The sequence below is a fragment of the Moschus berezovskii genome, chromosome 6, assembly GCF_049115385.1.
Source record: "Moschus berezovskii isolate FMDL1 chromosome 6, NW_MosBer_1.0, whole genome shotgun sequence".
Lineage (NCBI taxonomy): Eukaryota > Metazoa > Chordata > Mammalia > Artiodactyla > Moschidae > Moschus > Moschus berezovskii.
This window is the reverse complement of record NC_142465.1, coordinates 87,992,648-88,020,349: the sequence shown is the minus strand read 5'-3', so window position 1 is coordinate 88,020,349 and position 27,702 is coordinate 87,992,648. Positions and strand designations below refer to the sequence as shown.

The 27,702-nt window shown below is 39.7% G+C and overlaps 1 protein-coding gene across 5 annotated transcripts in view; it reads right to left on the bottom strand.

The window, feature by feature from the left end:
- Nucleotides 1-27,702, bottom strand: part of ITPR2 (inositol 1,4,5-trisphosphate receptor type 2) — a 639,393-nt gene that overhangs the window by 362,410 nt on the left and 249,281 nt on the right. For all 5 annotated transcript variants that reach the window (XM_055395002.2, XM_055395004.2, XM_088837263.1 and 2 more), the window contains 5 exons: nucleotides 24,613-24,806; nucleotides 20,770-20,899; nucleotides 18,475-18,532; nucleotides 16,601-16,766; nucleotides 15,454-15,627 (listed from right to left, as the gene is read on the bottom strand). In XM_055395002.2, coding sequence (XP_055250977.1) covers nucleotides 15,454-15,627; nucleotides 16,601-16,766; nucleotides 18,475-18,532; nucleotides 20,770-20,899; nucleotides 24,613-24,806 — 722 coding nt within the window. The remainder of the gene's footprint in view (nucleotides 1-15,453; nucleotides 15,628-16,600; nucleotides 16,767-18,474; nucleotides 18,533-20,769; nucleotides 20,900-24,612; nucleotides 24,807-27,702) is intronic.

Here is a 27,702-nt window from a genome sequence, read left to right as displayed (position 1 = left end):
CTTCTTATTATTTAGAAGTCAACATGCATTTGAATGTGAAGAACTAGTAATGCTACAGAGACTGTCAACTTGTTATACCCTAGCTTTCAAGTTTTCAGCAATGATGCCCTTTTTAATGCCCTTGAAAGTAAGTTAATAGGGAAACCCTGTAAGATATAATAGGTAATAAAGCTCAAATGTACTACCGATGCAGTGAGCTTACTAGAAGACCCAATCTACCCCATCGTCCACCGTGTTTATACGAGATCAACTACAATACTAGGATAATTTTGGTTACACTGAGATTTGGTAGTGTTAGTAGTGGATTATCAGAGCTTCCCAGGTGGCTCAATGGTAAAGAATTTACCTACCAATGCAAGAGATGTGGGTTCCATCCCTGGATCAGGAAGATCCCCTGGAGGAGGTGATGGCAACCCACGCCAATATTCTTGCCTGGAGAATTCCATGGACAGAGGAGCCCCACAGGCTGCAGTCCATGGGGTCACAAAGAGTCAGACATGACTGAAGCGACTAAGAAAGGCACGGCAGTTCAGTTCAGTTATTGACCCAAATAAACAAAATGTATCACTGAGGGGGGAAGAAAATACTTTACTTATATGCTATTGGAAATATTTCTTACTACCAAAATGAAGACTCACTGTACTGTTATCTGGTTTTCTGATGTCTAAGCAGGCACAAAGTTAGAACATTATGAGCTGTTTTAAAACAATGGCAATCATCCTGTGTTTAGAGCCTTTGTAAAGATTTACTGCACAACAAAGGATTATTATCTGCACTGGCTTGCCAGAGTGCATGCTGCCTGCTACTGGCTGTTTCCATTGATACTGTGATATATTTCATCCTGTTTACAATAAATTGTCACTATCTCTGGCAGCTGGTTCGTTGCATAACATAGATTATTTGGCTGTGTACAAGCTAGTAACTCTGTAGTCTCTCACGTCTTCTCCCTATATTAATCCATTAGAAATGTACCATTCTCCTGGCTTCTCAACTCTTCTTATGTCCATTTCTACTTTTGCCTCCTGAGCTCATGCTCACCTAACCTCACACCTGAATTTAAACAGGAGGCTCCTAACTAGTCCCCACCTTTAGGCTCTTTTTGCTGAGCCATCCTTCCCCCAAATCTTCAACGGTTCCCAATCTCCAGGCACTTCAAATACAAACCACTTATTCCTGTTGAATTCTGCTTCTCTTGTGATTATTCCTGAATTACTAGCTAACGAAATCCTCCCAATCTTTTAAAACAATGAAGCCGGGCTTCCCTGGCGCCTCACTGGTAAAGAATTCACCTGCCAATGCAGCAGAGACGTGTTTGATTCTCGGTCAGGGGAGGAGCCCACTTGCCACACAGCAACTAAGCCTGTGCATGCAACACAGCTATTGAGCCGGTGCTTTAGAGCCGGGGAGTTGCAACTACTGAGCCCTTGAGCCACAACTACTGAAGCCCATCTACGCTAGAGCCCATGCTCAGCAACAGGAGAGGCCATGCAATGAGAAGCCACTTCACCACTAAACAACTGGAGAGTGGCCCCTGCTTGCCAGAACTATAGAAAAGCCCGCACAGCAACAAAGACCCAGCTCAGCCATAAATAAATAATAAAACAGTGAAGTCTTCTCCACACAGTCACGCCCACACTGATCTCTCCCTTTTCTGTGATACAACAGTTCAATATTTTTTTTTATTTTTTATTGGAGGCTGATATTTTACATTATATTGGTTGGTTTTGCCATACATTGACATGAAATCATACATTTGTCATACTGTTTTCTGGGTGTTATTCTCTGTGTGTTATCTTTGAGAGCAAGCATCGTATCTCAAATATTAGATTCAATTCTATATATCAAATGTTAAGAAAGGAAACGAGAAATTCAGGTGTGTACAAAGGCATGGAAGCATGATGGTGAAGGTATAAAGTTGTACATTTAGCAGAATGTTCAAAAGAAGAGTGGTGCTCTGGAGAAACATAAAACCAATCAAGTAGAGCCGGTTCAGATATGGTCTGATCATGCATGTGTGTTCAGTCACTTAAGTCGTGTCCAGCCCGCTGTGACCCAGTGGACTACAGCCCACCAGGTTCCTCTGTCCATGGGATTCTCCAGGCAAGAATACTGGAGTGGGTTGCCATGCACTCCTCCAGGGAATCTTCCCAACCCAGGGATCGGATCGAACCTGAGTCTCCTATGTCACCTGCATGGCAGGCGGGTTCTTTACCGCTGAGCCACAGGGGAAGTCCCAGATATGGTTCACACTGACTCAGATCTAGCATCAGCAAAAAGATCTTACAAGGATAAATATATGGGCTCAAAATACAGAATAGTTTTCTACTTTTAAGAACTGTCTAAAGTAGAAATAAAGAGAAATCCCTCTAATTACACAACATCCAGAAATGATAGATAAAAACATTTAAACTATCTCTCTCTTTTTGTTTGTTTGTTTTTGACTGCACTGTGTCTTCACTGCTGAGAGCGGTGCAGCGAGTGGTGGCTACTCTTCTAGCAGTGCGTGGGCTCCTCACTATGGTGGCCTCTCCTGTCGCGGAGCATGGGCTCTGGAGCATCTGTGCTTCCGTAGATGCAGTGTGTATGCTCAGTAGCTGTGGCACACGGGCTTAGTTGCCCCACAGCATGTGGAAGCTTTCTAGGCCAAGGATTGAACCCATGTCCCCTGTACTGGCTGGCGAATTCCTAACCACCAGACCACCTGGGAAGTCCTACACTATCTCCTATTAGTAAAGAGAAAGAAAAAAATGGAGGCCAGAAACCAGAAAAATACACAACATTTCCAAGTAACAATCAAGCACTGACCCATCTGTTGGCCTTTAAGGGCATCAGCCAGAGTTGATAACCAACAACTGAGTTTTAACTTGTCACCCACACACAGAACACAAAGAGCTGGGCACAACTGAGTGACTTTTTCACTTTGTCTGTTGTTAGACTCTGTAGCTTTTGAAAAATGTGTAATGCTATGTATAGTATCATATAGAAGAGTTTCATCACCCTAAAATTCCTCTCTGTGCTACCTGTTTGTTCCTCTCTTTTTAATCACTACACCCCAGAACCTCTGAGGAACCCATGATCATTTTACTGTCTCATGTAGTTTTTCCTTCTCCAGAATACAGCTGGAGTCATACAGTATGTAGTTTTTCAGACTTCATTGTTGTTCAGTTGTTCACTCGTATCTGACTCTGCAACCCTGCAGCATGCCAGGCTTCCCTGTCCTTCACCATCTCCTGGAGCTTGCTCAAACTCAAGTCCATTGAGTCGGTGATGCCATCCAACCATCTCATTCTCTGTTGTCTCCTTCTCCTCCGGCCTTCAGTCTTACCTCATTAGTGTCTTTTCCAATGAGTCAGCTCTGCATCAGATGGCCAAAGTATTGGAGCTTCAGCTTCAGCATCAGTCCTTCCAATGAATATTCACGGTTGATTTCTTTCAGGATTGACTGTTTTGATCTCCTTGCTGTCCAAAGGACTATCAAGAGTCTTCTCCAGCACCACAATTCTAAAGCATCAGTTCTTTGGCACTCAGCCTTCTTTTTCAGACTGGCTTCTTTCATTTAGCAATATACATCTGAGATTCTTTCATGTCCTTTTGTAACCTGTAAGCACTTTCTTTCTATTGCTGAATACTACTCCATTATCTGGATATACTTAAGTTTATTTATCCTAATTCATCTATTAAAAGACCTCTGATTGCTTCCAATTTGGGGCCATTTTGCGTAAAGCTGCTGTAAACATTTGGGTGTAGGTTTTTAGTTGGTATCTTGGGGGCTGAAAGATGGCATGTTTTGCTCCTTACAGTATGTGTGATTACCTCAACCTGTGACCAGAGGGCACTGTTAGCCTGAGATGTCTGAAAGCAGGAGTCTGATTTAGTGCCCCAATCTTGATATTTGCTTAGAGTTAACTTGTCTTTCTGAGTTGCAGAGTTACTGGCATTTGTCTTCAGGGAAACTTACCATGTTGCCCAGAAGCTTAGAACTCTCTGATCAGGTTTGAGGTTACTTTTCTTACTTGGTAGATGGAGGGTGAGACAGGATGACCTGACTGGATGGCATCACTGACTCAATGGACATGAATTTGAGCAAGCTCTGGGAGATAGTGAAGGACAGGGAAAACTGGCATGTTGTGGTTCACAGGGTCACAAATAATCGGAAATGACTGAGCGACTAAACAACAGCAGCAATAACAGATGGAGGGAGGGGTCGTTTAGAGTTGTCCTCTATTTCCAGTGAGCCCAGAAATATACTTAAAATAGGCTTTGTATCTAGGATCTAGTGGTTTTGTAATAGGAGGGCCATTTGAGTTTTAACTTGGCTACTTTTGTAGAAGTCCTTGAGAATGTATTTAGATATTCAGTAATTTTAAAAGTGTATTATGAACTTAGATTCCCTGGAATATGTGAATTCTTCTGAGGTTTGTTTAACCCAGAGAAGATTTCATTTGCCTTATAGAGCCACTTTGGGATATGACATTTTGTGAATATGTTAATCAGAGTTTTTGACTGGGAACTTTTGGGGCCTTTTACTAGTGGGAATTCTAGTCCAAAATCTTGAGTGAAGTGTACTTGTCTTGAGCTCAAGAGAGTTTTTCTCCCCGTTTTGGCTTTGACCAAGCCAAAAGAGGTACCCCTTTGCTCTTCTATGGGCCATGCGTTTCCCTGGCTTATCACTGTGGATGTTTCCTTTACGTACTCCTGGTTCTAACACAGGTTTCTGGTCAGACCTTCCATCTTCCTTGGAATCCAGGCTTTGTTTCCTTTCTGTTCTGGGTCTGTGACGTGAAAGTGAAAGTCGTTCAGTCATGTCCAGCTCTTTGCGATGTCACAGACTATATAGTCTGTGGAATTCTCCAGGCCAGAATATTGGAGTGGGTGGGTAGCCTTTCCAAAAAACCTGAAATAAACTATGAACTTCAGTTAATAATAATGTATCAGTATTGGCTTATCAATTGCACCAAATGCACTATATTAATTAATGGTGGAACCAGTGGTAAAGAACCTGCCTGCCAATGAAGGAGACATAGGAGACTCAGTTTTGATCCCTGGGTCAGGAAGATCCCCTGGAGGAGGGCATGGCAATCCACTCCAGTATTCTCGCCTAAAGAATCCCATGGACAGAGGAGCCTGGCAGTCTACAGTTCATAGGGTCTCAAAGAGTGGGACACGGCTAGAGCAACTTTTCTTGCGCACACGCTAATAACAGAAAAATGCAGGGAAGGAAGGAGGGGATGTATAGGCATTCACTATACTTTCTGTGCAATGTTTCTCTAAAGCTAAAACTGCTCTAAATACAAAGTCTATTAAATGAAGATATGAGCTTATAATCAAAGGTGACCAAATAGATAATGAAGCAAGTGTAAAAAGTGTAAGAAATTCACAAGTACTTCAGATCGTGGAATTAGTATTACATACAAGGCCACAAAATAGCCACATGGAATCACAAAAATTAGCAAGCGAAAACAGATAATAAAAATGACCAAAAAGATTTTTTAATCAAATCACAGGTGTGATAGAGTATAATGGCTGAAATTTTTAAAAGTCAAGAAGTAAAGTTAACTACAAATAAGACATACGTGAAAAGCGGCTCAGACAAGTCTAAATAAATTATTCAAATTCAGCGAAAAGTCTCAGGTATGGGAAATATAAAACAGAAACTAATTGATATGAAAAAAAATAATAAGGTTTAAAAGTTGGCTTGAAGCTCAACATTCAGAAAACAAAGATCATGGCATCTGGTCCCATCACTTCATGGGAAATAGATGGGGAAACAGTGGAAACAGTGTCAGACTTTATTTTGGGGGGCTCCAAAATCACTGCGGATGCTGATTGCAGCCATGAAATTAAAAGACGCTTACTCCTTAGAAGAAAAGTTATGACCAACCTAGATGTATATTAAAAAGCAGAGACATTACTTTGCCAACAAAGGTCCGTCTAGTCAAGGCTATAGTTTTTCCAGTGGTCACGTATGGATGTGAGAGTTGGACTGTGAAGAAAGCTGATCGCCGAAGAATTGATGCTTTTGAACTGTGGTGCTGGAGAAGACTCTTGAGAGTCCCTTGAACTGCAAGGAGATCCAACCAGTTCATTCTAAAGGAGATCAATCCTGGGTGTTCATTGGAGGGACTGATGCTAAAGTTGAAACTCCAATACTCTGGCCACCTCATGCGACGAGTTGACTCACTGGAAAAGACTGATGCTGGGAAAGATTCGGGGTGGGAGGAGAAGGGGATGAAAGAGAGTGAGATGGCTGGATGTCATCACCGATTTGATGGACACAAGTTTGAGTGAGCTCTGGGAGTTGGTGATGGACAGGGAGGCCTGGCGTGCTGTGATTCGTGGAGTCACAAAGAGTTGGACACGACTGAGCGACTGAACTGAACTGAACTGAACATGCAAAAAGTCAGATACGAATGAAAAGACTGAGCAGTTGTAGGATCAGAATCAAAGCACCACTATTCAATACGAGGTTTCCCTCATATCTAAGTTGGGAAAGAATCTGCCTGCAATGCAGGAGACCCGGGTTCGATCCCTGGGTCGGGAAGATCCTCTGGAGAAGGAAATGGGAACCCACTCCAGTATTCTTGCCTGGAGAATCCCATGGAGCCTGGCAGGCTATAGTCCATGGGGTCACAAGAGTCAGACACGACTTAGTGACTAAACCACCACGTTTAATACACAATAAACTTCTCAACAGCAGTAATGCTGCCAGAAGACATGAAACAATATCAACACAAGTGGAAGAAAATAACTTGCAAATGATAAAACGTTTTTGTTTCTAGTTAAAAACAGCTTAAAATTTATATGTATCTAATCAAATAGACTTAAAACATATAAAGGTTAATAGAACTACTGGAGAAACTGGTAAGTTTACCACTATAGTGAGAAATGTAAGCAAATCTCTCTCAATTATGGATACATCAAGAAAACAAAGACATTGTGAACAAATGTATGGATACCTGCTGCTGCTGCTGCTGCTGCTAAGTCACTTCAGTCATGTCTGACTCTGTGCGACCCCAGAGACGGCAGCCCACCAGGCTCCCCCGTCCCTGGGATTCTCCAGGCAAGAACACTGGAGTGGGTTGCCATTTCCTTCTCCAATGCATGAAAGTGAAAAGTGAAAGTGAAGTCGCTCAATCATGTCCCACTCTTAGTGACCCCACGGACTGCAGCCCACCAGGCACCTCCATCCATGGGGTTTTCCAGGCAAGAGGACTCGAGTGGGGTGCCATGGGAGGAACTAGGAGACTGGGATTGACACATATACGCTATTGATACTATGCATAAAATACATAACTAATGTTGTTCAGTCATCCAGTCTTGTCCGACTCTTCGTGACCCTGTGGACTGCAGAACGCTAGGCCCCTCTGTCCATCATCTCCCGAAGTCTGCCCAAGTTCATGTCTATTGCATTGGTGATGCCATCCAGCCATCTCATCCTCTGATGCCCTCTTCTCCTTCTGCCCTCAATCTTTCCCAGCATCAGGGACTTTTCCAATGAGCCAGTCATTCTTATCAGATGACGAAAATACTGGAGTTTCAACTTCAGCATCAGTCCCTCCAACAAGTATTCAGGGTTGATTTCCCTTCAGATTGACTGGTCTTATCTTCTTGCTGTCCAAGGGACTCTCAAGAGTCCCCTGCAGCACCACAGTTCAAATGCATCAATTCTTGGAGCTTAGTCTTCTTTATTTGCCAACTCTCACATCTGTACATGATTACTGGAAAAAACATAGCTTTGACTATATTGAACTTTGTCAGCAAAGTGATGTCTCTGCTTTGGAATACACTGTCTAAGTTTGTCATAGCTTTTCTTCCAAGGAGCAGGCATCTTTTAATTTCATGACTACAGTCACTGTCCATAGGGATTTTGGAGCCTAAGAAAATAAAATCTATCACTGCTTCTACTTTTCCTCCTTCTATTTGCCATGAAGTGATTGGACCAGATGCCGTGATCTTAAGTTTTTTTAATGTTGACCATCAAGCCACTTATTTCACTCTCTTCTTTCACTCTCATCAAGAGGTTCTTTAGTTCCTCTTCACTTTCTGCCATTAGAGTGGTATCATCTGCATATCTGAGGTTGTTGACATTGCTCCCAGTAATCTTGATTCCAGCTTGTGATTCATCCAACACAGCCATTTCTCATGATGTACACTGCATGTAAGTTAAATAAGCAGGGTGACAATATACAGCCTTGTCACACTCCTTTCCCTGTTTTGAACCAGTCCATGGTTTCACATCCAGTTTTGACCCACAAACAGGTTTCTCAGGAGACAGGTAAGGTGGTTGGGTACTCTCGTCTCTTCAAGAATTTTCTGCAGTTTATTGTGATCCACATAGTCAAAGGCTTGAGCGTACTCAACGAAGCAGATATTTTTCTGGAACTCCCTTTCTCTCTCCATGATCCAGCGAAATATTGGCAATTTGATCTCTGGTTCCTCTGCCTTTTCTAAACCCAGCTTGTACATCTGGCAGTTGTTGGTTCATGTACTGCTGAAGCCTAGCATGAGGGATTTTGAGCATAGTCTTGCCAGCATGTGAAATAACCGTAGTTGTATGGTAATTTGAACATTCTTTAGCATTGCTCTCCTTTGAGATCAGAATGTAAACTGACCTTTTCCCATCCTGTGGAATAACATTTGTCAAAATCTGTGGGATGCAGCTCCTTAGGAATTATATCATTCATTTTTTTTAAGTCTGCAAAGTATGTCAACATAAAAGGCTAGAGTATAATAGGATAAATATAATGAAATAGCAAACAAGCCCAGGAGCTTAACAAGCCAAAAATAAATTCATTTAAAAAGATGAATAAAATATGTACAGCTCTGGTGAGATTGTACCTGACATCATACATTTGTTAAAACTCATAGAATTATACAACCCAAAGAGTAAAATTGAAAGGGAAAAAGCAGAGAATGAAAAAGGGGTATGAAGCCACAGATATAACAGAAATTTTAAAAGATAATGAAAGATGAATAAATTTGAAAACTAAAGAATACAGCTAGAATAATATACAAGTTGACCCACAAGAGAAAAGTTTAATGAATTTGTAATCTCTGCAATATTAATTACTAGTTAAAATTTACCCAAACTAAATCCAAGGCCATTGCAGATTTAGACAAGTTCTACCAAACACTGACAGAAGAGACAATTCCAATCTTACTCAAAGAAAGGGTAAGATTCTGTAACTCACCTTGTTATGGAATTAGTCTAACCTTGATACCAACAACTGACAGGAACAGTACAAGAAAGGAAGACTGGAGACCAACCTCACTGATAATATAGACATAAAATGGTAAACAAAATCCTCAGAAGCTAGATGTAGTACTGTATAAAATATCACCAAGACATATTTATTCTAGAATACAAGGTTACTATAGAAGGCTATTGATTAGTCATGTTATCAAAATGAGCAGATGAAAATTAAAGAAAACATCATCTTGATAGATGCATACACAGGATTTAATTAAAATCATAAACATTCATGGTAAAAAGTAACAAATGAAAAACAGAAGAAAATTTCCTCAGTTGATAAAAGGTATCTGCAAAGAAGTATAATAAACATCATGTTCAATAGTGAAATATTAAAATTATTCCCTTCAAAATCAGAAGCAAAACAAAAATGCCATTATCACCACATCTGCTCAACACTGTACCAGAAAATCTTACCAACACACTAAAACAAGTAAAGAAGAAATAACAGATGAAAAGATAGTACTCAAGTTTAAACTTAGAGCATCACCATGACTTGATATAAGAAATATTTTTAAACTCAGTAGTAGGTACACATGAATTGGTAGGATCTAACTACCTGCCCACACAGAATTTAGTGTTATCTAAACTGGAAGAGGAAGTGAAATGTCCAATAAACATATAAAAACATGCTCAACTTCATAAAAATCCAGCAAAATGAAAATCACACAGGGATAACATACCAAACACATCCAATTATCAAAAATGGAGTGAGAAAACCAGTAGTCTCCATGATGGGGAATTACAGAAATTTTTACATACCCTGGGAATATCATTTGGTCTTTGGAAAGCAATCGACATTATTTGGTAAACAGACTCTTGAGAGTCCCTTGGACTGCAAGGAGATCCAACCAGTCCATTCTAAAGGAGATCAATCCTGGGTGTTCATTGGAAGGACTGATGCTAAAGCTGAAACTCCAATACTTTGGCCACCTCATGCGACGAGCTGACTCACTGGAAAAGACTCTGATGCTGGGAGGGATTGGGGGCAGGAGGAGACGGGGACGACAGAAGATGAGATGACTGGGTGGCATCACCAACTCGATGGACATGAGTTTGAGTGAACTCCGGGAGTTGGTGATGGACAGGGAGGCCTGGTGTGCTGATTCATGGGGTCGCAAAGAGTCGGACACGCCTGAGTGACTGAACTGAACTAGATGTTTACACCTAAATATATATCTTGAAGGGTCTCTTAAACATGTGTATCAGGTGACATTTCAAAGTTTTTAAAGCTCCTTTTGGTAGCAAATTTCCTTTCAAGACACTAGAACTGTAAAGAATGAAAATGTCCATCAAGAGTTTACTAGATAAACAAATGCATAACATGTAATAATGTATATTAGAGAAAATAAGTAACTGCTACACAACAACAAAGACAGAGGACAAAACACACCTAAAACAGACTAAATGACTATTTAGGCCTTCTGCTCATTTTTTGATTGGGTTGTTTGTTTTTTTGATATTGAGCTTCATGAACTGTTTATATACTTTAGAGATCAATCCTGTCACTCGCTTCATTTGCAAATATTTTCTCCCATTCTGATGACTGTCTTTTTGTTTTGTTTATGGTCTCCTTTGTTGTGCAAAAGCTTTTAAGTTTAATTAGATCCCATTTGTCTATTTTGGTTTTTATTTTCATTACTCCAGGAGGTTGGTCAAAAATGATCTTGCTGACATTTATGTTGAGGAGAGTTCTGCCTAAGTTTTACTCTAAGAGATTAATACAATGAAATATTAGTCATAAAAATGAATGAATTGGGTCATCTGTAGAGACATGGGTGGGCCTGGAGAGTGTCATACAAAGTGAAATAAGTCAGAAAGAGAAAAACAAATATTGTACATTAATATATACGTGGAATCTAAAAAAAATGGTATATTTGCGTGTGTGTGTGTTAGTCGCCCAGTTGTGTCCGACTCTTTGTGATCCCATGGACTATAGCCCTCCGGGCTCCTCTGTCCATGGAATTCTCCAGGCAAGAATACTGGAGTGGGTTGCCATTTCCTTCTCTAGGGGATCTTCCCAACCCAGGGATCGAACTCTGGTCTCCTATACTGCCAGCAGTTTCTTTACCATCTGAGTTATCAGAGGAAAAAACGGTGTAGATGATCCTATTTGCAAAGCAGAAATAGAGACGCAGACATAAAGAACACCAAGAGGGAAAGCAAGGAGATGGGAGGAATTGGGAGATTGGGACTGACACACATACACTATTGATACTATGGATAAAATAGGTAACTAATAAGAACATACTGTCTAGCACAAAGAACTCTACTTAATGCACTGTGGTTATCTGAATAGGAAGGAAGCCCAAAAAGGAGGGAATGTATGTACATGTACGGCTGGTTTATCTTGCTGTACAGCAGAAACTAACACATTATAAAGCAACTGGAGTCCAATAAAAAAGACTAAATGAAATTATTTTCATTTGTTAAATGTTTTAGAAATACAGATACACATAGTAAAACCACTACGATAAGTAAGGAAATTATTAACATAAACTCATGAAAATGGTTTCCTCTGGAATACAGGGATGAACCATGACGACTTCTTACTGGTAATATTCTATTTCTCAAGCTATACACTAATTTCAACAGACTGTTCTACCTCAGGAGGTATTGAATTTCCCATCACAGAAGTTTGTTTTAAGAAATATCTCACTTAGGTGAGCTATTTAGAGACAGAACAAATACCATATAGGAAATGGACTTGACAACCCTACAAGTATCTTTTAAGATTTCATAATTCCATATGCATCATAACAAGCAGCACAACATGTTGTGCATAAAAACCAACAATAATTATAACAAGCATTCACTGACTACAGATTTTTGACAGACACTGTTGATTGCTAACCTACATCCTTACTTCCTTCTCCATTACCAGCAGATATTTTTCAATATTTATTTATTTGGTTGCACCGCATGTTAGTTGCAGCATGCAAGATCTTTAGTTGAGGCATTCAGGCTTTAGCTGCAGCATGTAAACTCTTAGTTGTAATTTGTGGGACCTAGTTCCCCATTCTGGGATTGAACTCACGTCCCCCACGTTGATAGCATGGAGCCTTAGCCACTGAACGACAGGGAAGCTCCCCAAGCAGATTCTGATTTTGTTTATCCTTCCCCCACATAACTCAGGGGAGAGTATTCTAGCCTGTGGAGCATCTTTTATTTAGTCTAAACTCACAGCCCCTTGGTTTAGAGGTAAACATGTGGTGCCGCTTCAGCCAAGGAGACATGAGACAGAATCGACTGAGGAGCACCTGGGAAAGGTTTACTTGCTGTTGAGCAGGAGACCCAGAAAAGCACAGACATTCTTTCTTGGGGTGTTGTGATGCTAGGATGAGGATATCCTGATGCAACCATGAGGGAGATCAGTCTCAGGGTAAGGCCACTGGTCCATAATGATTGCACTGAGACAATAAATTAACTAAAGCTGGAGTCTTACTTCTTGACTTGTTGGTAACTAATATGTCACCGTATTGTCTATATTTTCCCACTGAAGTCATATCAACTGACACACCATATGCACAGAGTTCGCTCATTTAATCTTCACGGTAACACTATGAGCTCAGTATCATTATTAAGTTCACTGAATGGACAATGAAAACAAAACTGAAAGAATTCAAATCAGTTGTCCCAAGTCACACATATAGTGAGTGGCAAATTCCAGGGTGCCTGACACCAAAACCTCCTCTGAATGCCCTCTCCATTCAAGGCCCATCCATCTTCCTGAGGCTGTGCAGGGTGAAAAGAAAATCTCAACAGATCTGAGGGGTCCATACGCGTCTAAGGTACAAGTCAGTGCTGGTGGCTATAGTATTTATACAGCAGCCGATGCAGATTCTTGGCCTCTGAATCGTGGCTATGATTGTTTGACCTTGAAATCTATAGTACAGAGGCAGCCTCTAAAACTGTATTCCTCCAGACATTCCTAAAATTTAATTACTCGTATTAAATCACTTCTTGCTTTAAGGACCTAAAATTATTAACATGTGCTGAACTGATAAATCCTGACTGCAACAAATAAATATATTTCAACTTTTATTGATTTATATTCATCTGAAGTCCCTAGAAAAATAGTTTTATAGACCACGTGTAATGCACTTTTAATAAAATTACTATTATCAGATGACTTATTCATCTTCTTTCTCACATCAAGACAAACTTTTATTAAACTGCTATGAGTACGTTGTGGATATACAATTAAAACAGGTTCTTCCTCCACTTTCCCTCATGACTGGAAACTTAAACTGTAGACTAGTGACTGACATCCCTCATGGAACACCTCACTTCTACTCAAATCTACTAAGTGATTCTACTCAAATCTCTACACCTCAAATCTACTAAGTGATTTTCTGGGCAAACTTTTACAAAAAGCATAATGCATTTTTCTTAAGGTTTAGAGTTGTTCTCTAATAAAATAAAATAATGAAAAGTCTGAAAGGGGAAGAAACATTACATTTATCCTCTAGAATATTTACAAAATATGTATTTGTAAAAAAAAGAGGTATTCTAGCTTCATGAAAGCATAATACATCTCTTAATAACTTTAAATATTGTATCAGAAAGTGCAATTTTACATTAAAGAGACCTGAGTTAAAATCACACAGAACTGCTTGATAGTGAGAAAATCCTTGGGTTTTCTGAATTTCAGTCAACTCAGCTGATTCAGAAATGTGATCTTTATAACTATCTCCAAAGTTTACTGTAACATTTAAAAAATATATACCTTGCATGACAGTGTCTGCTGTAAGAGTTAGTATATAGCAAATACTAAATAAATGTTGAATTTTCTCTTATAAATTAATACGCTATGGAAGAACTCCATTTCAACCAAAAAAAAAAAAAAGCTGTAGAAATTCTACATGAAACTAACTTATATCATGTGCATGCGCATACTTAGTTGCTAAGCCGTGTCTGACTCTTTGTGATGCCATAGACTATTGCCCACCGGGCTCCTCTGTCCATGGGGATTCTCCAGGCTGGATACTGGAGTGGGTTGCCATTTCCACCTGTAAGGGATCTTCCTGACCCACAAATTGAGCCCATGTCTCCTGTGTCTCCTGCACTGGCAGGCAGATTCTTTACCAATTTTATTTTTATCATAAAATCACAGAAAAGTTTTTAAAGAATTACGTCAAAAGTACTGTGCAGATCAGTGGCGATTAGTCCTGAGACAAGTGGAAAGTGGTTACCCACCACTGAACATCCCTTTGGAATTTTTCAGCATCTTATTATTTTCTATTCCCACTAATTACCTCCTACTCAACACCGTACACTACAAAATACTTTGGGTATTCCAACAAACAGAAAAGTCGGGGCAGGTAAACCCCTCTAACAGTTTACATTCCTGTAGATTAAAATAATAACTAAACAGGGACTTTCCTGTGGTACAGTGGCTAAGATCTGGTACTCTCAAAGCAGGGGACCCAGGTTTGAATCGTGGTCAGAGAACTAGATCCCACATGCCACAACTAAGAGTTCACATGCCACAGCTAAAGATTCTGCATGACAAAACTAAGATCGAAGATATCACATGTTGAAACTAAGACTCAATACAGCCAAATAAATAAAAAAATAATAATAACAACTAAATAAAACACTGGACAGGTATTTAAGAAACTCAATATATTATCAATTATGGTGTTGGCATATGGTGTTTAGCATTTCTAAAAAAATGTTTTAAAAATTTTAATGGTTTATTTATTATTTAGCAAAATGCAGAAACAGCAATGAAATTAGCCCAATGAAAACTAAAACCAATATAACAAAAGACTTATGAACACCATTTTACCATTTTTCAGATCAAACAAATTTGGGGGATTTTCATGTTGGCAATGTCCTATCATTTGGGTATTTTTACTTATTTATAAGGATATTCAATAATGAAAAGAATGATTTATAGTTTGGCAATAAAAAAGCCACCATGAACGTTAAAAATAAAAATTCCCCTCTCTTCATAGGTTTAGGCTTATGACCTATTCCTTTTTTCTCCACCTCACTCCATCCTGTTATCTTGATTCTTGGATTATGAGACTGAGAGTGGGAAGGAGAAAGAGAGAAAAAGGAGATATAATGAGAACAATTAACAAGAATTAACCAAAGTACAAGTTTATGTGGATTATCAACTTGGCAAATGGAAATTTTATGCTGGTTTAAAAGATATTGTTTGGATGATTTCAATTTAGATCTTGAAAACAAACCTCAATTGGCTCTTCACCACCTTTTACTTGATTTTCACCCATTTCTCCATTCTCATAGCTGCTGCTCTTCTCAACCCATAACTCGGATTTCTCTACAGTAAGTCGAAGCTGGTCTAGATCTGCCTTGATCTGCTTGTAGTTATCTACATCCTGATTAGACACCAGCAACTGCACCTGGAAACAGAATTTCAATCCTCAATTTACTTATGGAATTTGATTTATGTCAAAAATCCCAAGTCTTTTAACATATGTGTCCCTCAATTGAAGTTTAGTATTTCTAGGCTATTTATGGATATTTTACATGTATATTGATCATGAAAATTTACCTGAAAGTACCTGTAAATTCTACTTAATATATTCACATGCTATAAAGAATTATACATATAAAAAAGTGAGCCCAAACAATGCTTTTCAAAATGTTAAAGAGTAATTTAAAGTAAAAGATACCCTAACTTTAATTTTACTGATAAAGTTAATTTTTCTGAGACTCCCTGTTTGAATGAGGTAGAAACATAAAAATAAGTGGAAGAAAATAACCATACAGTCTAAAACTTAATTTGTATATATTATGTGAATATATGAATAGCTTTATCTATTTAATTAGTTTTAATTATTTCATATTTTAACATATGCCTGTAAAATTTCCTAATGAAGATCAATGCTCTGTTACGGAATTTTATTAGTGAAATACATGTAAGCCCGGAGATAGTCCTCATTCATGGTCTCAAAATTGGTATCATTCAAAGATGACAAAGAAAAAGATTAGCTCCATCTCAATTCCTCTCTTTTGGATTCATATTTTTCAATCACAAAACATTTATTTCAGTGCAGTACCCAAACTGATCAGTAAAATTTAGGGTCAGAGTAACAGCAGGGGCAACAAAATTCCTAATATGGTATTATCCCCCAGTGCCTTCCTAAATCTTAGTGCCTATCATCCACATTAAAGATATTAACTGAAAAATCACTTTCTAAAATAGATCATGTCTTGGCTGCAGACAAGGCCATATCTATCTTTAAAAATAGAAAGTGTCCCCAGGAAAAGCTGCAGTCTCATTAACTCTGCAACCATTAAGTCAGGTTGGATGCTATAAACAACATTTCAGAGCCTCTGCTGGTGGAAGCACTGAAGGCTACTCAATCTCACCTGTTTAAATGCCTGTAAAACTTCCGCTCTCTGGCTGAAGTGCTTGAACAGCAGCTGCAGGGCTCCCGATAGCAGAGGCGGGTAGTCATGCATGATCAGATGAATGAGGACCCGTAAAAACGTCCTGCCTCCTTCATCATCAAGTTGAACTGGATTTTTCTCCTTTCTGTAAAACCAAAATATCATTCTAAAAGACTTGTATTTACATAAAATCTAGTCATAAGTGGCTAATATTGTGTATACATTCTCAGACTTACACCATTTCCACCATCACCCCTCCACAAAAAATTGGAAATTGCAAAGGAAGACCTAAAATGTCTTTGGCCTTGTGTTACTAATAAAGGGGCTTCCCAGGGTGGTGCTAGTGATAAAGAATCTGCCTACCAATTCAGGAGACATAAGAGACGTGGGTTTGATTCCTGGGTTGGGAAGATCCCCTGGAGAAGGGCATGGCAACCCACTCCATTATCCTTGCCTGGAGAATCCCCAGAAACAGAGGAGCCTGGAGGGCTACAATCCATAGGGTCACAAAAAGTCGGACATGACTGAAGCGACTTAGCCTGCAGGCACAACTCATGAGGAAATGGAACATAAAGAAAAGCTTGTGATCATCCATGAAAGGAGGGGTGACCAAAGTCCCAGTCTGTCCAAGACCGAGAAGGTTCCTAAGATGGGGGACTCTCGGTGATTGCAACAGGAAAGTAGCAGGCAAACTGGGATAATCTGGTAAGCTAGGCACAGACAAAAGATAGAATCTGAATCAATCCAGAAGCGTTTATTGAGAAGGCATATCAGCTGGATGTACGTCAAGGGCCAATTTACCACCACCCGCCCCCCAACTCCCCCACCAGGCCCAAAACCTCCTCAGGACAGGTGGTGGGGCAGTGAGGCACAGCATGCGCGTGCGCTTGGCAAGGCCATAGCCAGAGCAACTCCACGAGTTTGCGGTATTCAGACTCTGGGCAAGATTACCCGGATGAAAAGTTCGTTTATTTTACAGTGAAAATCATACACAGGTTTATCCTCTTCTCAGGAATCATGAAATACTTGAATAGGAAAACACAGTAACAATAACAACAGCAGAAACTGGCAAAACAATATAAAAACAAACCTAAACCAAAAGTTCACTAGAGATAAAAATGCTTTTTGGGCTTCCCTGAGTCTTTCTTCTTGTCTTTCTTGCTAATCAAACAAAATGCAACCAAAGGCTTAGTACAGAAATCTGTTAGGTACATATGGCAAATCTGCGATAAAAATGGATGCTAGAAACTCAATATTTGTAGCTTAGACATAGTACAGTTTTTACTTTTCTTTTTGACTATTAGTTTCATTTCTGGGGAAACCAAAGAAACAACCTAAAAACAATGATTAGTAGGGCTCCTGACAGCAAAGCAGGGTAGCCATGGCAGAGATATTTCATTTTCTTCAATCATATGGATATTTCCAATTGGCAGATAATAAGCATTAGTTCTCACATATATAGTTAATGATAACATTGAAAGAAGAAGTACCTTCTTGCCTCAAATTTCTCAGATTTGGGGAAGCAGTGTTTTGCAAGATCCAGCGATATTTTTGCCAGGGGACTTAAAGGGCATTCATGTGCTGTCATTATTTGAGGAAAGAAAAGCAAAGAATCCAGGGGAAAGTTCAATACACTGATCTCATCTCTCCTGTCTTTTTTTTTTTTTTTAACCTGACCTAAAGAAAAGCTATGCTTTCTCTTCTACAGTAAATTCGCAGCTTCATTTCTGGCAGGAATTATGTTGGCAACCATAAAGGATATAAAATTAAATAGATATAGGGAACAATAAACGATTATAAAATTCTAAGTAAAATCTTATTCATAAAATAATGATACATAAATGTTACTATACCTTCCAGCAAACATAGTTTCTGCCTGAGCTGCAATTTCATCTATATCAGGAACAATAGCTGCAAATATAAATGGTAAGATGGTAAAAAATCCATTCTTCATATTTTTATCATTAGGAGTCCCGATGTTTATATTAATGTAGCATATCTAAAAACATTTTTGTCTTAATTTCTTTATGCCACCAAAAGTCAATTAACACTTTAAAAAGTCACAATACAGTGTCTCTTATTCATCGATATTTTAAATTGAAGTTTACATTTTAAAATCATTATAAATGGTAACCTGAACCCTGTATAAGAGACTGCAAAAGAGACATAGGCATTTAGAACAGTCTTTGGGACTCTGTGGGAGAGGGTGAAGGTGGAATGATTGGGGAGAATGGAATTGTAGCATGTATATTATCATAAGTGACCAGTCCAGGTTCGACGCATAAATTTTCCTCTGTTCAAAAAAAAAAAAAATAAATAAATAAATAAAATCATTATACTCAAACATACATTGAAAAGATCACAAAAAACTATTTACAAAGTTTCTTCATCTATATAAGCACACACACACACATATATATATAAAACTACATACAGACATACCTATATACATACATATAATTTAAATGTATAATGACATGGAAAGATAGTATTTTTTAAAGAATCACAATATACCTATAAAGAACCTTGTTATTACATGGTACTTCCAAACAATATGATCTTTTTACCTAAGCTCACTTTTGCAATTCCATACCTTCTTCTTGTGGGACAGAGCGTTTATTTATTTTAATATGAACCAGTCTTAATTCCTCACCCATCCCACCAGTAACATTTTGGAGATGTCTATGATAGGTACACAATTTATTTCCCATCTCCAAAGCATGAAAAGAAAAAGGAGCAAGATATAAAAAGGGAAGAAGTTCTTCCCAGAAAGCTACCTCATACAAATACAACCAATTTAAGAGGTCAGATAAATCAAAGAAGACTGGTTTTCTGGGGTTGCCCCTAGACTTCCCCTCCCACACTTTTACTGACAGAGCTCCTTTTTCCAGAAGTCTGGCTTCTGAGAGCCAATAATTGTTATGCTAGTGTCAACGCAAACGCCAGCAAGACTTTCTGGTTCTGCCTCTTCATTCCTGGAAATAGCCCCTTGGGGTTCTACACTTCTGGGAAGCATAACAACAACACAGCTGCAAATGTGCCAGGGAGACTTCTAGCTCAGGAGAGCTGAACGCCATCTGAAGAGCACGCTGCCTTCGGATGGTACCGATGAGTCAGGGAGCAGGACGTTTGGCTTAGCATCCGTGTTAACTATGCTGACTTTCTATCAAACTGACTGACACACAAAGAAGAGGCTCCCTGATGTTTTCACAGTGGTTGTAGTTCCCAGGAAGTTTCCTATCTGTATATAAATCCTACCCCAGCAGAAGAGCTCTCTGAACTAGCTAAATCGTCAATGATATAGATTCCATCTTCAGTATGATATAGTTTCCAGCTTGTCACGGCTGGCCTGATCTAGCCAGAAAAAAAATGGTGATTTAATATTTCTTAGGTTTCATAAGGTACCTTCTAGAGTCACAACATTTTTACAATAATTTTTATTGTAAAATAAAATTTATTTTATTTTATGTCATTATGCCCCTATACTCACAGAGTGAGTAGCTTCATTCTTATACACTTTAAATGTGAAAAACTGAAAAACAGTACCAGTTTACAACTGTACAAGGTAATAAAGAACCAACATACACACATACACAGAAAAACCAACATCCACATCCAGACCTTTAAGGGAATGCCATGTCTTTATTCTTCAGTTGGGTAATTCCTACAAAATACCTTTCTTCCTGATTCATGCATTTCACATGCTCTGTGATCAAGTCAGAAAAATAATCCCCTTGGATTTTCACCAAAACAGCATCATTCTTAAAAGATTCAGACCTGGAGTTGGAGAGACCTCAGAGAGAATCCCTTTTCCACTACTTCATAACTTTAAGCAAGTAACTTAACCGCTCTAACCTCGGTCTTCTTATCAGTAAACTGGCACAATAAAGAGTACTCAAACTTGTGGAGTTGTGAAGATAACAAGAGAAACTGCATTCAAAGGACCAAGCACCAGAAGCAGCAAACATCCTCCCTGCCATTCTCGACAAGTTATTTAATTTCTGTCTCAGCTCCTTCATTTCACTGGTGGAGATTATTTGGACATTTTTGTCTCATACAAATGCTTCTTGTCTTAAAACATAAAAAGGAACTTTCAAGTTCTCATGGAAACATCATCCAGAGAGTTAATATTGTCACAAAGTTAATACCTGATGGCAGCAGTGTATCAGGAGAGCCATTGGTGGACGTTTCGGCATTTCCATTGTTCTCCCCGAATTCCTTCTTGTATATTGACAGCATATAAGAGATCCTATAATCTAGTCTGACACTCAAGATAAACTATAAGAAATATTAAAAACAACATAAGTTCCTTTCATCAGCATGGTGTTTAAAAATCCATTTCATTACAGGACAGCAAGAACAACGTAACTATCAAAATGTCACACAAACTACTTTGAAACTTTATTGGAAAACTTAACACTTCCATCGCACACATGATAAATAGTCATAACACTAAGCACAGTGAGACATTTGCAGGCGCCAATGTCAGTAAAATCCCTCAATAGTTTTTGAAAAGATGATGATGCGACTTCCCACAATCCCTCTTGGAATATTCCAGGTGGGGGTATCCAGTAGATATGGATGAAGACGTTCAGTTCAGTTCAGTCGCTCAGTCGTGTCCGACTCTCTGCGACCCCATGAATCACAGCATGCCAGGCCTCCCTGTCCATCACCAACTCCCGGAATTTACTCAAACTCATGTCCATAGAGTTGGTGATGCCATCCAGCCATCTCATTTTCTGTCGTCCCCTTCTCTTCCCGCCCCCAACCTTTCCCAGCATCAGACGTTATGATGACATAATTTCCTGAGCCCTGAGCAGGGTTTCCACTGGCTCCACAAAAAAAGTGCTGGAGCTGAGACCCTCATTCACAACAGAAAGGCCAAGAGTTTAGCTACAATAGTGTGGATCCTGACTATAACAAAAGGAGTCCTGGATCTAGGTTTCAGAGGGGCAGCTTAAGGAACAGCATCCGGTATACCAGGGATACGCCTCACTGCTGCCTGGCTCTCCTTGGCTCCGTGTTGCTGTCCTTATTCTGTTTAATTGGACGTATTGACAGAGACTAAGTACCAATAAGGTTCCCATCTGTGCTCAGCACTGAGAAGGATGCAAGTGCCTGGAGCCCAGGGTCCTCAAGAAGAGTGACTGAGTTGGAAAAACTAAATATATTTTGCTATAGTGCTGTTTGTTGTTGTTACTTGTCTTTTGCTTCACTGCACAACATGTGGAATCTTAGTTCCCCAAGCAGGAATCAAACTCTCACCCCCGCAGTGGAAGCACGGAGTCTCAACTACAGGGCTGTCAGTCCCTGCTACAGCATTGTTAATGTACTTAGGAAATGATTGAGGGCTACCCATGTGGTATAAAATATAACGGAGATCAAGAAGGAAAAGGTATATGTTGCTATCTGAGTGGAGATGGGAAACAGAGAGGCAGACTTACACAGGGCAACCTGCCATCCCAGTTTGCCTGGGAGAGTCCTGGGACAGCCTTTGCTCCTGGTATAATTATTATCTGTGTCCCCTACAGTCTCTTAAGAGATGCTCATTGGGACAGCAAACAGTAACAGTCATGCAAGTTTCAGAAAACTTGGGGTTTGGTGGTACCCTCCAAACCTAGTTCTCACCAGCTCTGTAGTGTCAGACCTCCATCTCCCTCCTCCCACCCTCCCGCCCCTTCCTCTCTCTCCTTTGGTTCTTCTCCATCCCAACAGCACAGGCTGGAAGCCTGCAGTGTCTCTCTTGCCTCTTCACATTCATTTATATTGTTCACTTTACCTTGAATATTCTTCTCCTCTACCCCATAATTACTAGCTTTTGAGATATCCTCCAAGGTCCTGTTTGAATCCCTTTTGAAATGAAGCTTTCCCTGGTTCCCCAGTCCAAATCAATTTTTCTCCTTTTTGCTCACCCAACACATTATTTCGGAGAAGGCAATGGCAAGCCACTCCAGTACTCTTGCTTAGAAAATCGCATGGACAGAGGAGCCTGGTGGGCTGCAGTCCATGGGGTCGCTACTAGTCAGACACGACTGAGTGACTTCACTTTCACTTTTCACTTTCACACATTGGAGAAGGAAATGGCAGCCCACTCCAGTGTTCTTGCCTGGAGAATCCCAGGGACGGTGGAGCCTGGTGGGCTGCCGTTTATGGGGTCGCACAGAGTCGGACACGACTGAAGTGACTTAGCAGCAGCAGCAGCAGCAGCAACACATTATTTACAGCTACGGGTCCAAAGTTGAATGCCTCTCTGTCTTCCTTCTCCCTATTCCTCTTCAGCTAGACCTTTATGTTCCTCCTGGGTCACAGCCATGCTCCATATCAGCTATGTTCAGTCAAGTTCCACAAACTTGTTGAGCCAGATACTGAGGCAGGTACCAAGAATACAGAAAAGGTGCCAAGGATATAAAACCTGCCTCTGAACAGCATATAATCCAGAGAGAAAAGCAAACACCAAAGAAACTCTTATTAGCATGCACTGAGCACCACTACAGCTATTAGCTGAACTGATTCCAATTACTAAGGGGATTTTCAAAGCTGGAGACAGATCGTGGGAGAAGAGGGCTGAGAAAGGACCAGTGGGTTTGGTGAGCAGAATGGCAGGAGCAGAGGCTAGACTGCAGGTGCATAAAATGAAGAGTTGTTTTTTAAGCGAATTTATTTCTCTGGTGGCTCAGACAGTTAAGAATCTGCCTGCCAGAGTTTGATCCCTGGGTCAGGAAGATCCCCTGAAGAAGGAAATAGAAACCTAACCCAGTATTCTTGCCTGGAATATCCCCTGGACAGAGGAGCCTAGCACGTACAGTCCATGGGGTCACAAAGAGTCAAAGACAAAAGTCAAAGACTTTACTTTCATGTAAAGTATGAAAACATAAATTAATGAAACAGTCATTGGCTTTCAGTTGACGATTAATATTCAAAGAATAGAGACAAAATTCAAACTTTCATCTCTAATATAGTTAATTGTGAAAAATAATCAAAGGTAGAAGGGGAGGGGAAAAGGGAAGAATAAAAGGAAAGGCAGACAAAGAAAGTATAAAACTACTTTCCAAACTTAAAAATAATGCTAAGAATCCATAGCTATAGTAATGGGATTTTATTTACTATCCCATACTAAACCACTGGGCACAAAATAGCAGTTTACTCCTTTAACTTCATAGACACAGGTATTAGACTAGGTCAGTTTTTAAATGTTTTTAATGATCTTCCAGTTTTTAATGATCTTCCCTGGTGATCTAGTGGTTAAGGATCCTCCCGCCATTGCAGAGGACACAGTGGGTTCAAACCCTGGTCCAGGAAGATTCCACATACTGTGGGGCAACTAAGCCCATGCACCACAACCACCGAAGCCCAAGAACGGCAATGAAGAGTAACCCCTACTCACTGCAACTAGAGAAAGCCCACACACAGCAACTAGGAGCCCACACAGCCAAAATCAAAAATAAGTACACAGATAAATAAACATATTTACATATATTATTCCTAGCCTTTTGGAAACAAAAACATCAAGACAGTCACTTACATAAAATGCTAAAAACAGTAATTAACTTTTAATTTAATAAAAATAAAAAGTCTCTTACTATGATAAATCTGTATAGAATCAAATGTCCAATTCAATTAAAAGTAAAAAAAGAGTTGGAATTCAATCTTAACTTCGCCTTCTCTGAAACCCTTCTTAAATTATGGTAAAATTAAATCAAGTCAATGTTAAATGACAAAATATATATTAAAGAAGTTATGTCAACCTCAAAACACTCCACATTTGTTAGGTATCATCATTAAACTATTTAATGGGCATGGACATATGTAATTAATATGTTAAATAGTGTCAGTGTGAGATTTTTTACCAGGCTTATCATTATCTTAAATGAAATAAAATTAGATCAACAGCATTTCAGAATATTTACACAGTGATCTGGAACAAAAAGTTAAGACATTAAACCAACAGGCACAGGTAGGTGCTTGTTGCTTCCCTCCCATTAGGCCCTTACCTGTAAAATCTCAATGATCTTCAGCTTGGTGTCCATGACGGTGACGTCCTCGTGATCAGTGGGGCTCCCCTGCTTGCTGGGGTGCAGGCTGGGCTGAATGTCAGGCACACTCATGGGGAAGATAGAGCCTCTGCTGAGCACCATCTGGGTCATCATCTCTCCCACCCCATGGATGGTTCTCATGACATTGTTTCCTGGCACAAGAAAAGTCCACAAGTCAACACACATGCCACTGTGGGAGACAGCTGTTACATCCGCTGTCCGCAGCCAGATTGAAAACGTGGCAGGAAGAGCACTAAGGATGAGAAAGAAGAGCATCAGCCCTGCTCCGGATCTTTCCTTGCAGGTCAAGTTAAAACAGTGCAGACACATTTCAGAATGACAGATTTTAGAAATACAAGTTCACTTTTCTCAGAAAATGTTTTCAAATGACACACGGCAGGTGAGTTGTTGCTGGCTCTAACAATATCCAAAGCAGGTCCTTCTGGAACATAGGAAGTCCTACCATTCATCACACCAAGAGGCACTAACTCTTAAAGTCACGAGGAAGAAAGGTTATCAACCTCTACCATAAAGTACCAAAGACTACAGGGAAACACTTAAATGGTGACTAGTGTCTTAATCCTACATTCAAGCCTAGGACTTTTTAGCTTGGCTTTCATAATGCTTGTGAAAAAAGCTTGGGAGGAGGATTTTTACAGCTTCATTTTAAGAAAAACTCTTTTTTAGAGAAGAAGTACATTTTATCCACTTCTTCATCATTTTGAATTTAAAAATCATAATTCAAAATCCACAAAAAGCAATTGTGTTTGAGATAATTACAGAAACAAATTACTAATCATCATTTTCAATGAGGCATCCTGCCTCTCCTGCATCTTGAGTTTGGCTCCTCATTTAATTTGTCCTCCAATAAAACTGCCCACAGGCTTCACTGGTGGCTCAGCGGGAAAGAATCTGCCTGTTAATGCAGGAGATGTGGGCTCAGTCCCTTGGTTGGGAAGATCCCCTGGAGAAGGGAATGGAAACTCACTCCAGTCTTCTTGCCTGGAGAATCCCATGGACAGAGGAGCCTGGCAGGCCGCAGTCCATGGAGTCGCAAAAGAGTCAGACACAACTGAACAACTGAGCACGAAGCATGCACCAAACTGCCCACACACTCATTCCTCACACTGACCACAAGCAGCTGTACCAAAGGATCCTCCTGTCACTGCTACAATTTACCCTCTCCTCTGCTATTTCTCACTTCTAAATCCCTACAACAAGAAACGAGAATTTGAAAGAACAACTCTCTACTTTCTTTTCTGAACAGTGGTCTTTGCTTCGTGGGTGTTCATGGAGCTTTGCCTCAAGCAAAGACCTAAGAATCTGGCAAAGAATTTTCCTTTTCCCAAGTGTCTCAGGGTACAAACCAAGAGAAAGGGAAATGGAAATAAGATGGGATGAGATTAAACCCGCAGCTCCAAGCAAAGACCATAAACTGTGGGAATACCTACAGGATTGAAAGGCAAACAAATAAAGAAAAGGAAAATATTTAAAGGATGACTCAGGAGAATCTTCATGGTCCTGTGCACAGACCACAATTACCATCAAGCCAGTGGTAACTAATATTATTTGTACACTGTGAAAGATGAAATGCCTTTTAAAATTCACTATCTTATCCACAGATTAGATTAGTATACATAAAAGAGGGTGGTACTGAAATAATACATTTTTAAGAATGCAATGAAAGAATATCTTTTTCTAGAGTGGTATCTTCCAGGCAGAAATTAATTATTGTTTTCATTCTGAGAGTCCAGGACCTTTTATTACACTGCTGCTAGCATAAACCAAAAAATGGGGATAAGAAAAAATATATGAAAGATAATTTCCAAGTTTGGACAAGCTTGAGACAAAGGATTTGAGACAGCCTCATTTTCTATCAGAAAAACCTCAAGGCAGAATGCTTCATCGTCTGTGGTTCCCAAATAATCCTAACAACTGAGCATTCCTACATCTCCCCACCAACTGCATGCATTTGATCTGGTTGCTGGCAACAATTTCGGATCATCAATGTTCAACCAGTACATTTATCCGAGGCTCGATTCCAGTATGTATACGTAGTAGCCTCCAAATGATGCTTGCTTACCACCAACACAGAACAGGCTCTTCTGTTATTCTTACCCTTAATTCACACAAAAATCCTAGGCACCCACATTGTCTGCACCTTATTTAGAATTGCAAGGAAAATAACCATTTAATCCAAATGACTGTTACACACAAAACATTCGCCCCGACAATTCTTACCCAAATATAGATCTTGTCATCAAGCAATTAAAATCTAGTAGCCAGTTCTGTCATAATAGATAACACATGCTGTCAATGAAATGGGAGGGCTCATCCCAGTGGCAACACATCATTAGATGCCTGTGGCACTTGGTGGCCACAAAACTCTCCTAACATCTCTGTGTATGGCCAATGCTGAGTTTGCAAATTAAAAGATGCTATATCTTCCAGAGTTTCTGGGTGGTGATGAGAAGTGCTTCAATTATGAACTACTACAGCTTGGAAAACATAAATCAAACACCACATAAATCACAGACAAGCAAGGCTCCATTTTTTCCGTAGAAAAAATTTTTAATTCTAAGACTGTTGAGATAACTCAGAGGTGATTGAAAGTGAAAATCACTCAGTCGCGCCCAATGCTCCAATCCTGATAATTACAGATCCCCTTCTCCGGGGGATCTTCCCAACCCAGGGATCAAACCCAAGTCTCCAAAATTGCAAGAGGATTCTTTCCCATCTGAGTCACCAGAGATGCCCAAGAATACTGTAGTGGGTAGCCTATCCCTTCTCCAGGAGATCCTCCCAACCCAGGAATTGAACCGGGGTCTCCTCATTGCAGGTGGATTCTTTACCAGCTGGGCGACCAGAGAAGCCAGAGGTGATTAGTCTTCAACAATGCAAAAGAAGAAATCTTAGGATGTCTCTTCTCAACCATGATTAGTTAATACTATTGAAAAGTTTTCAGTGAAAAGGATACTATACTATAATATAAATCCTCTGGATAAATTCAAGTTTTCGATGTCCTTTATATTAACCCAGAAGCTAGAA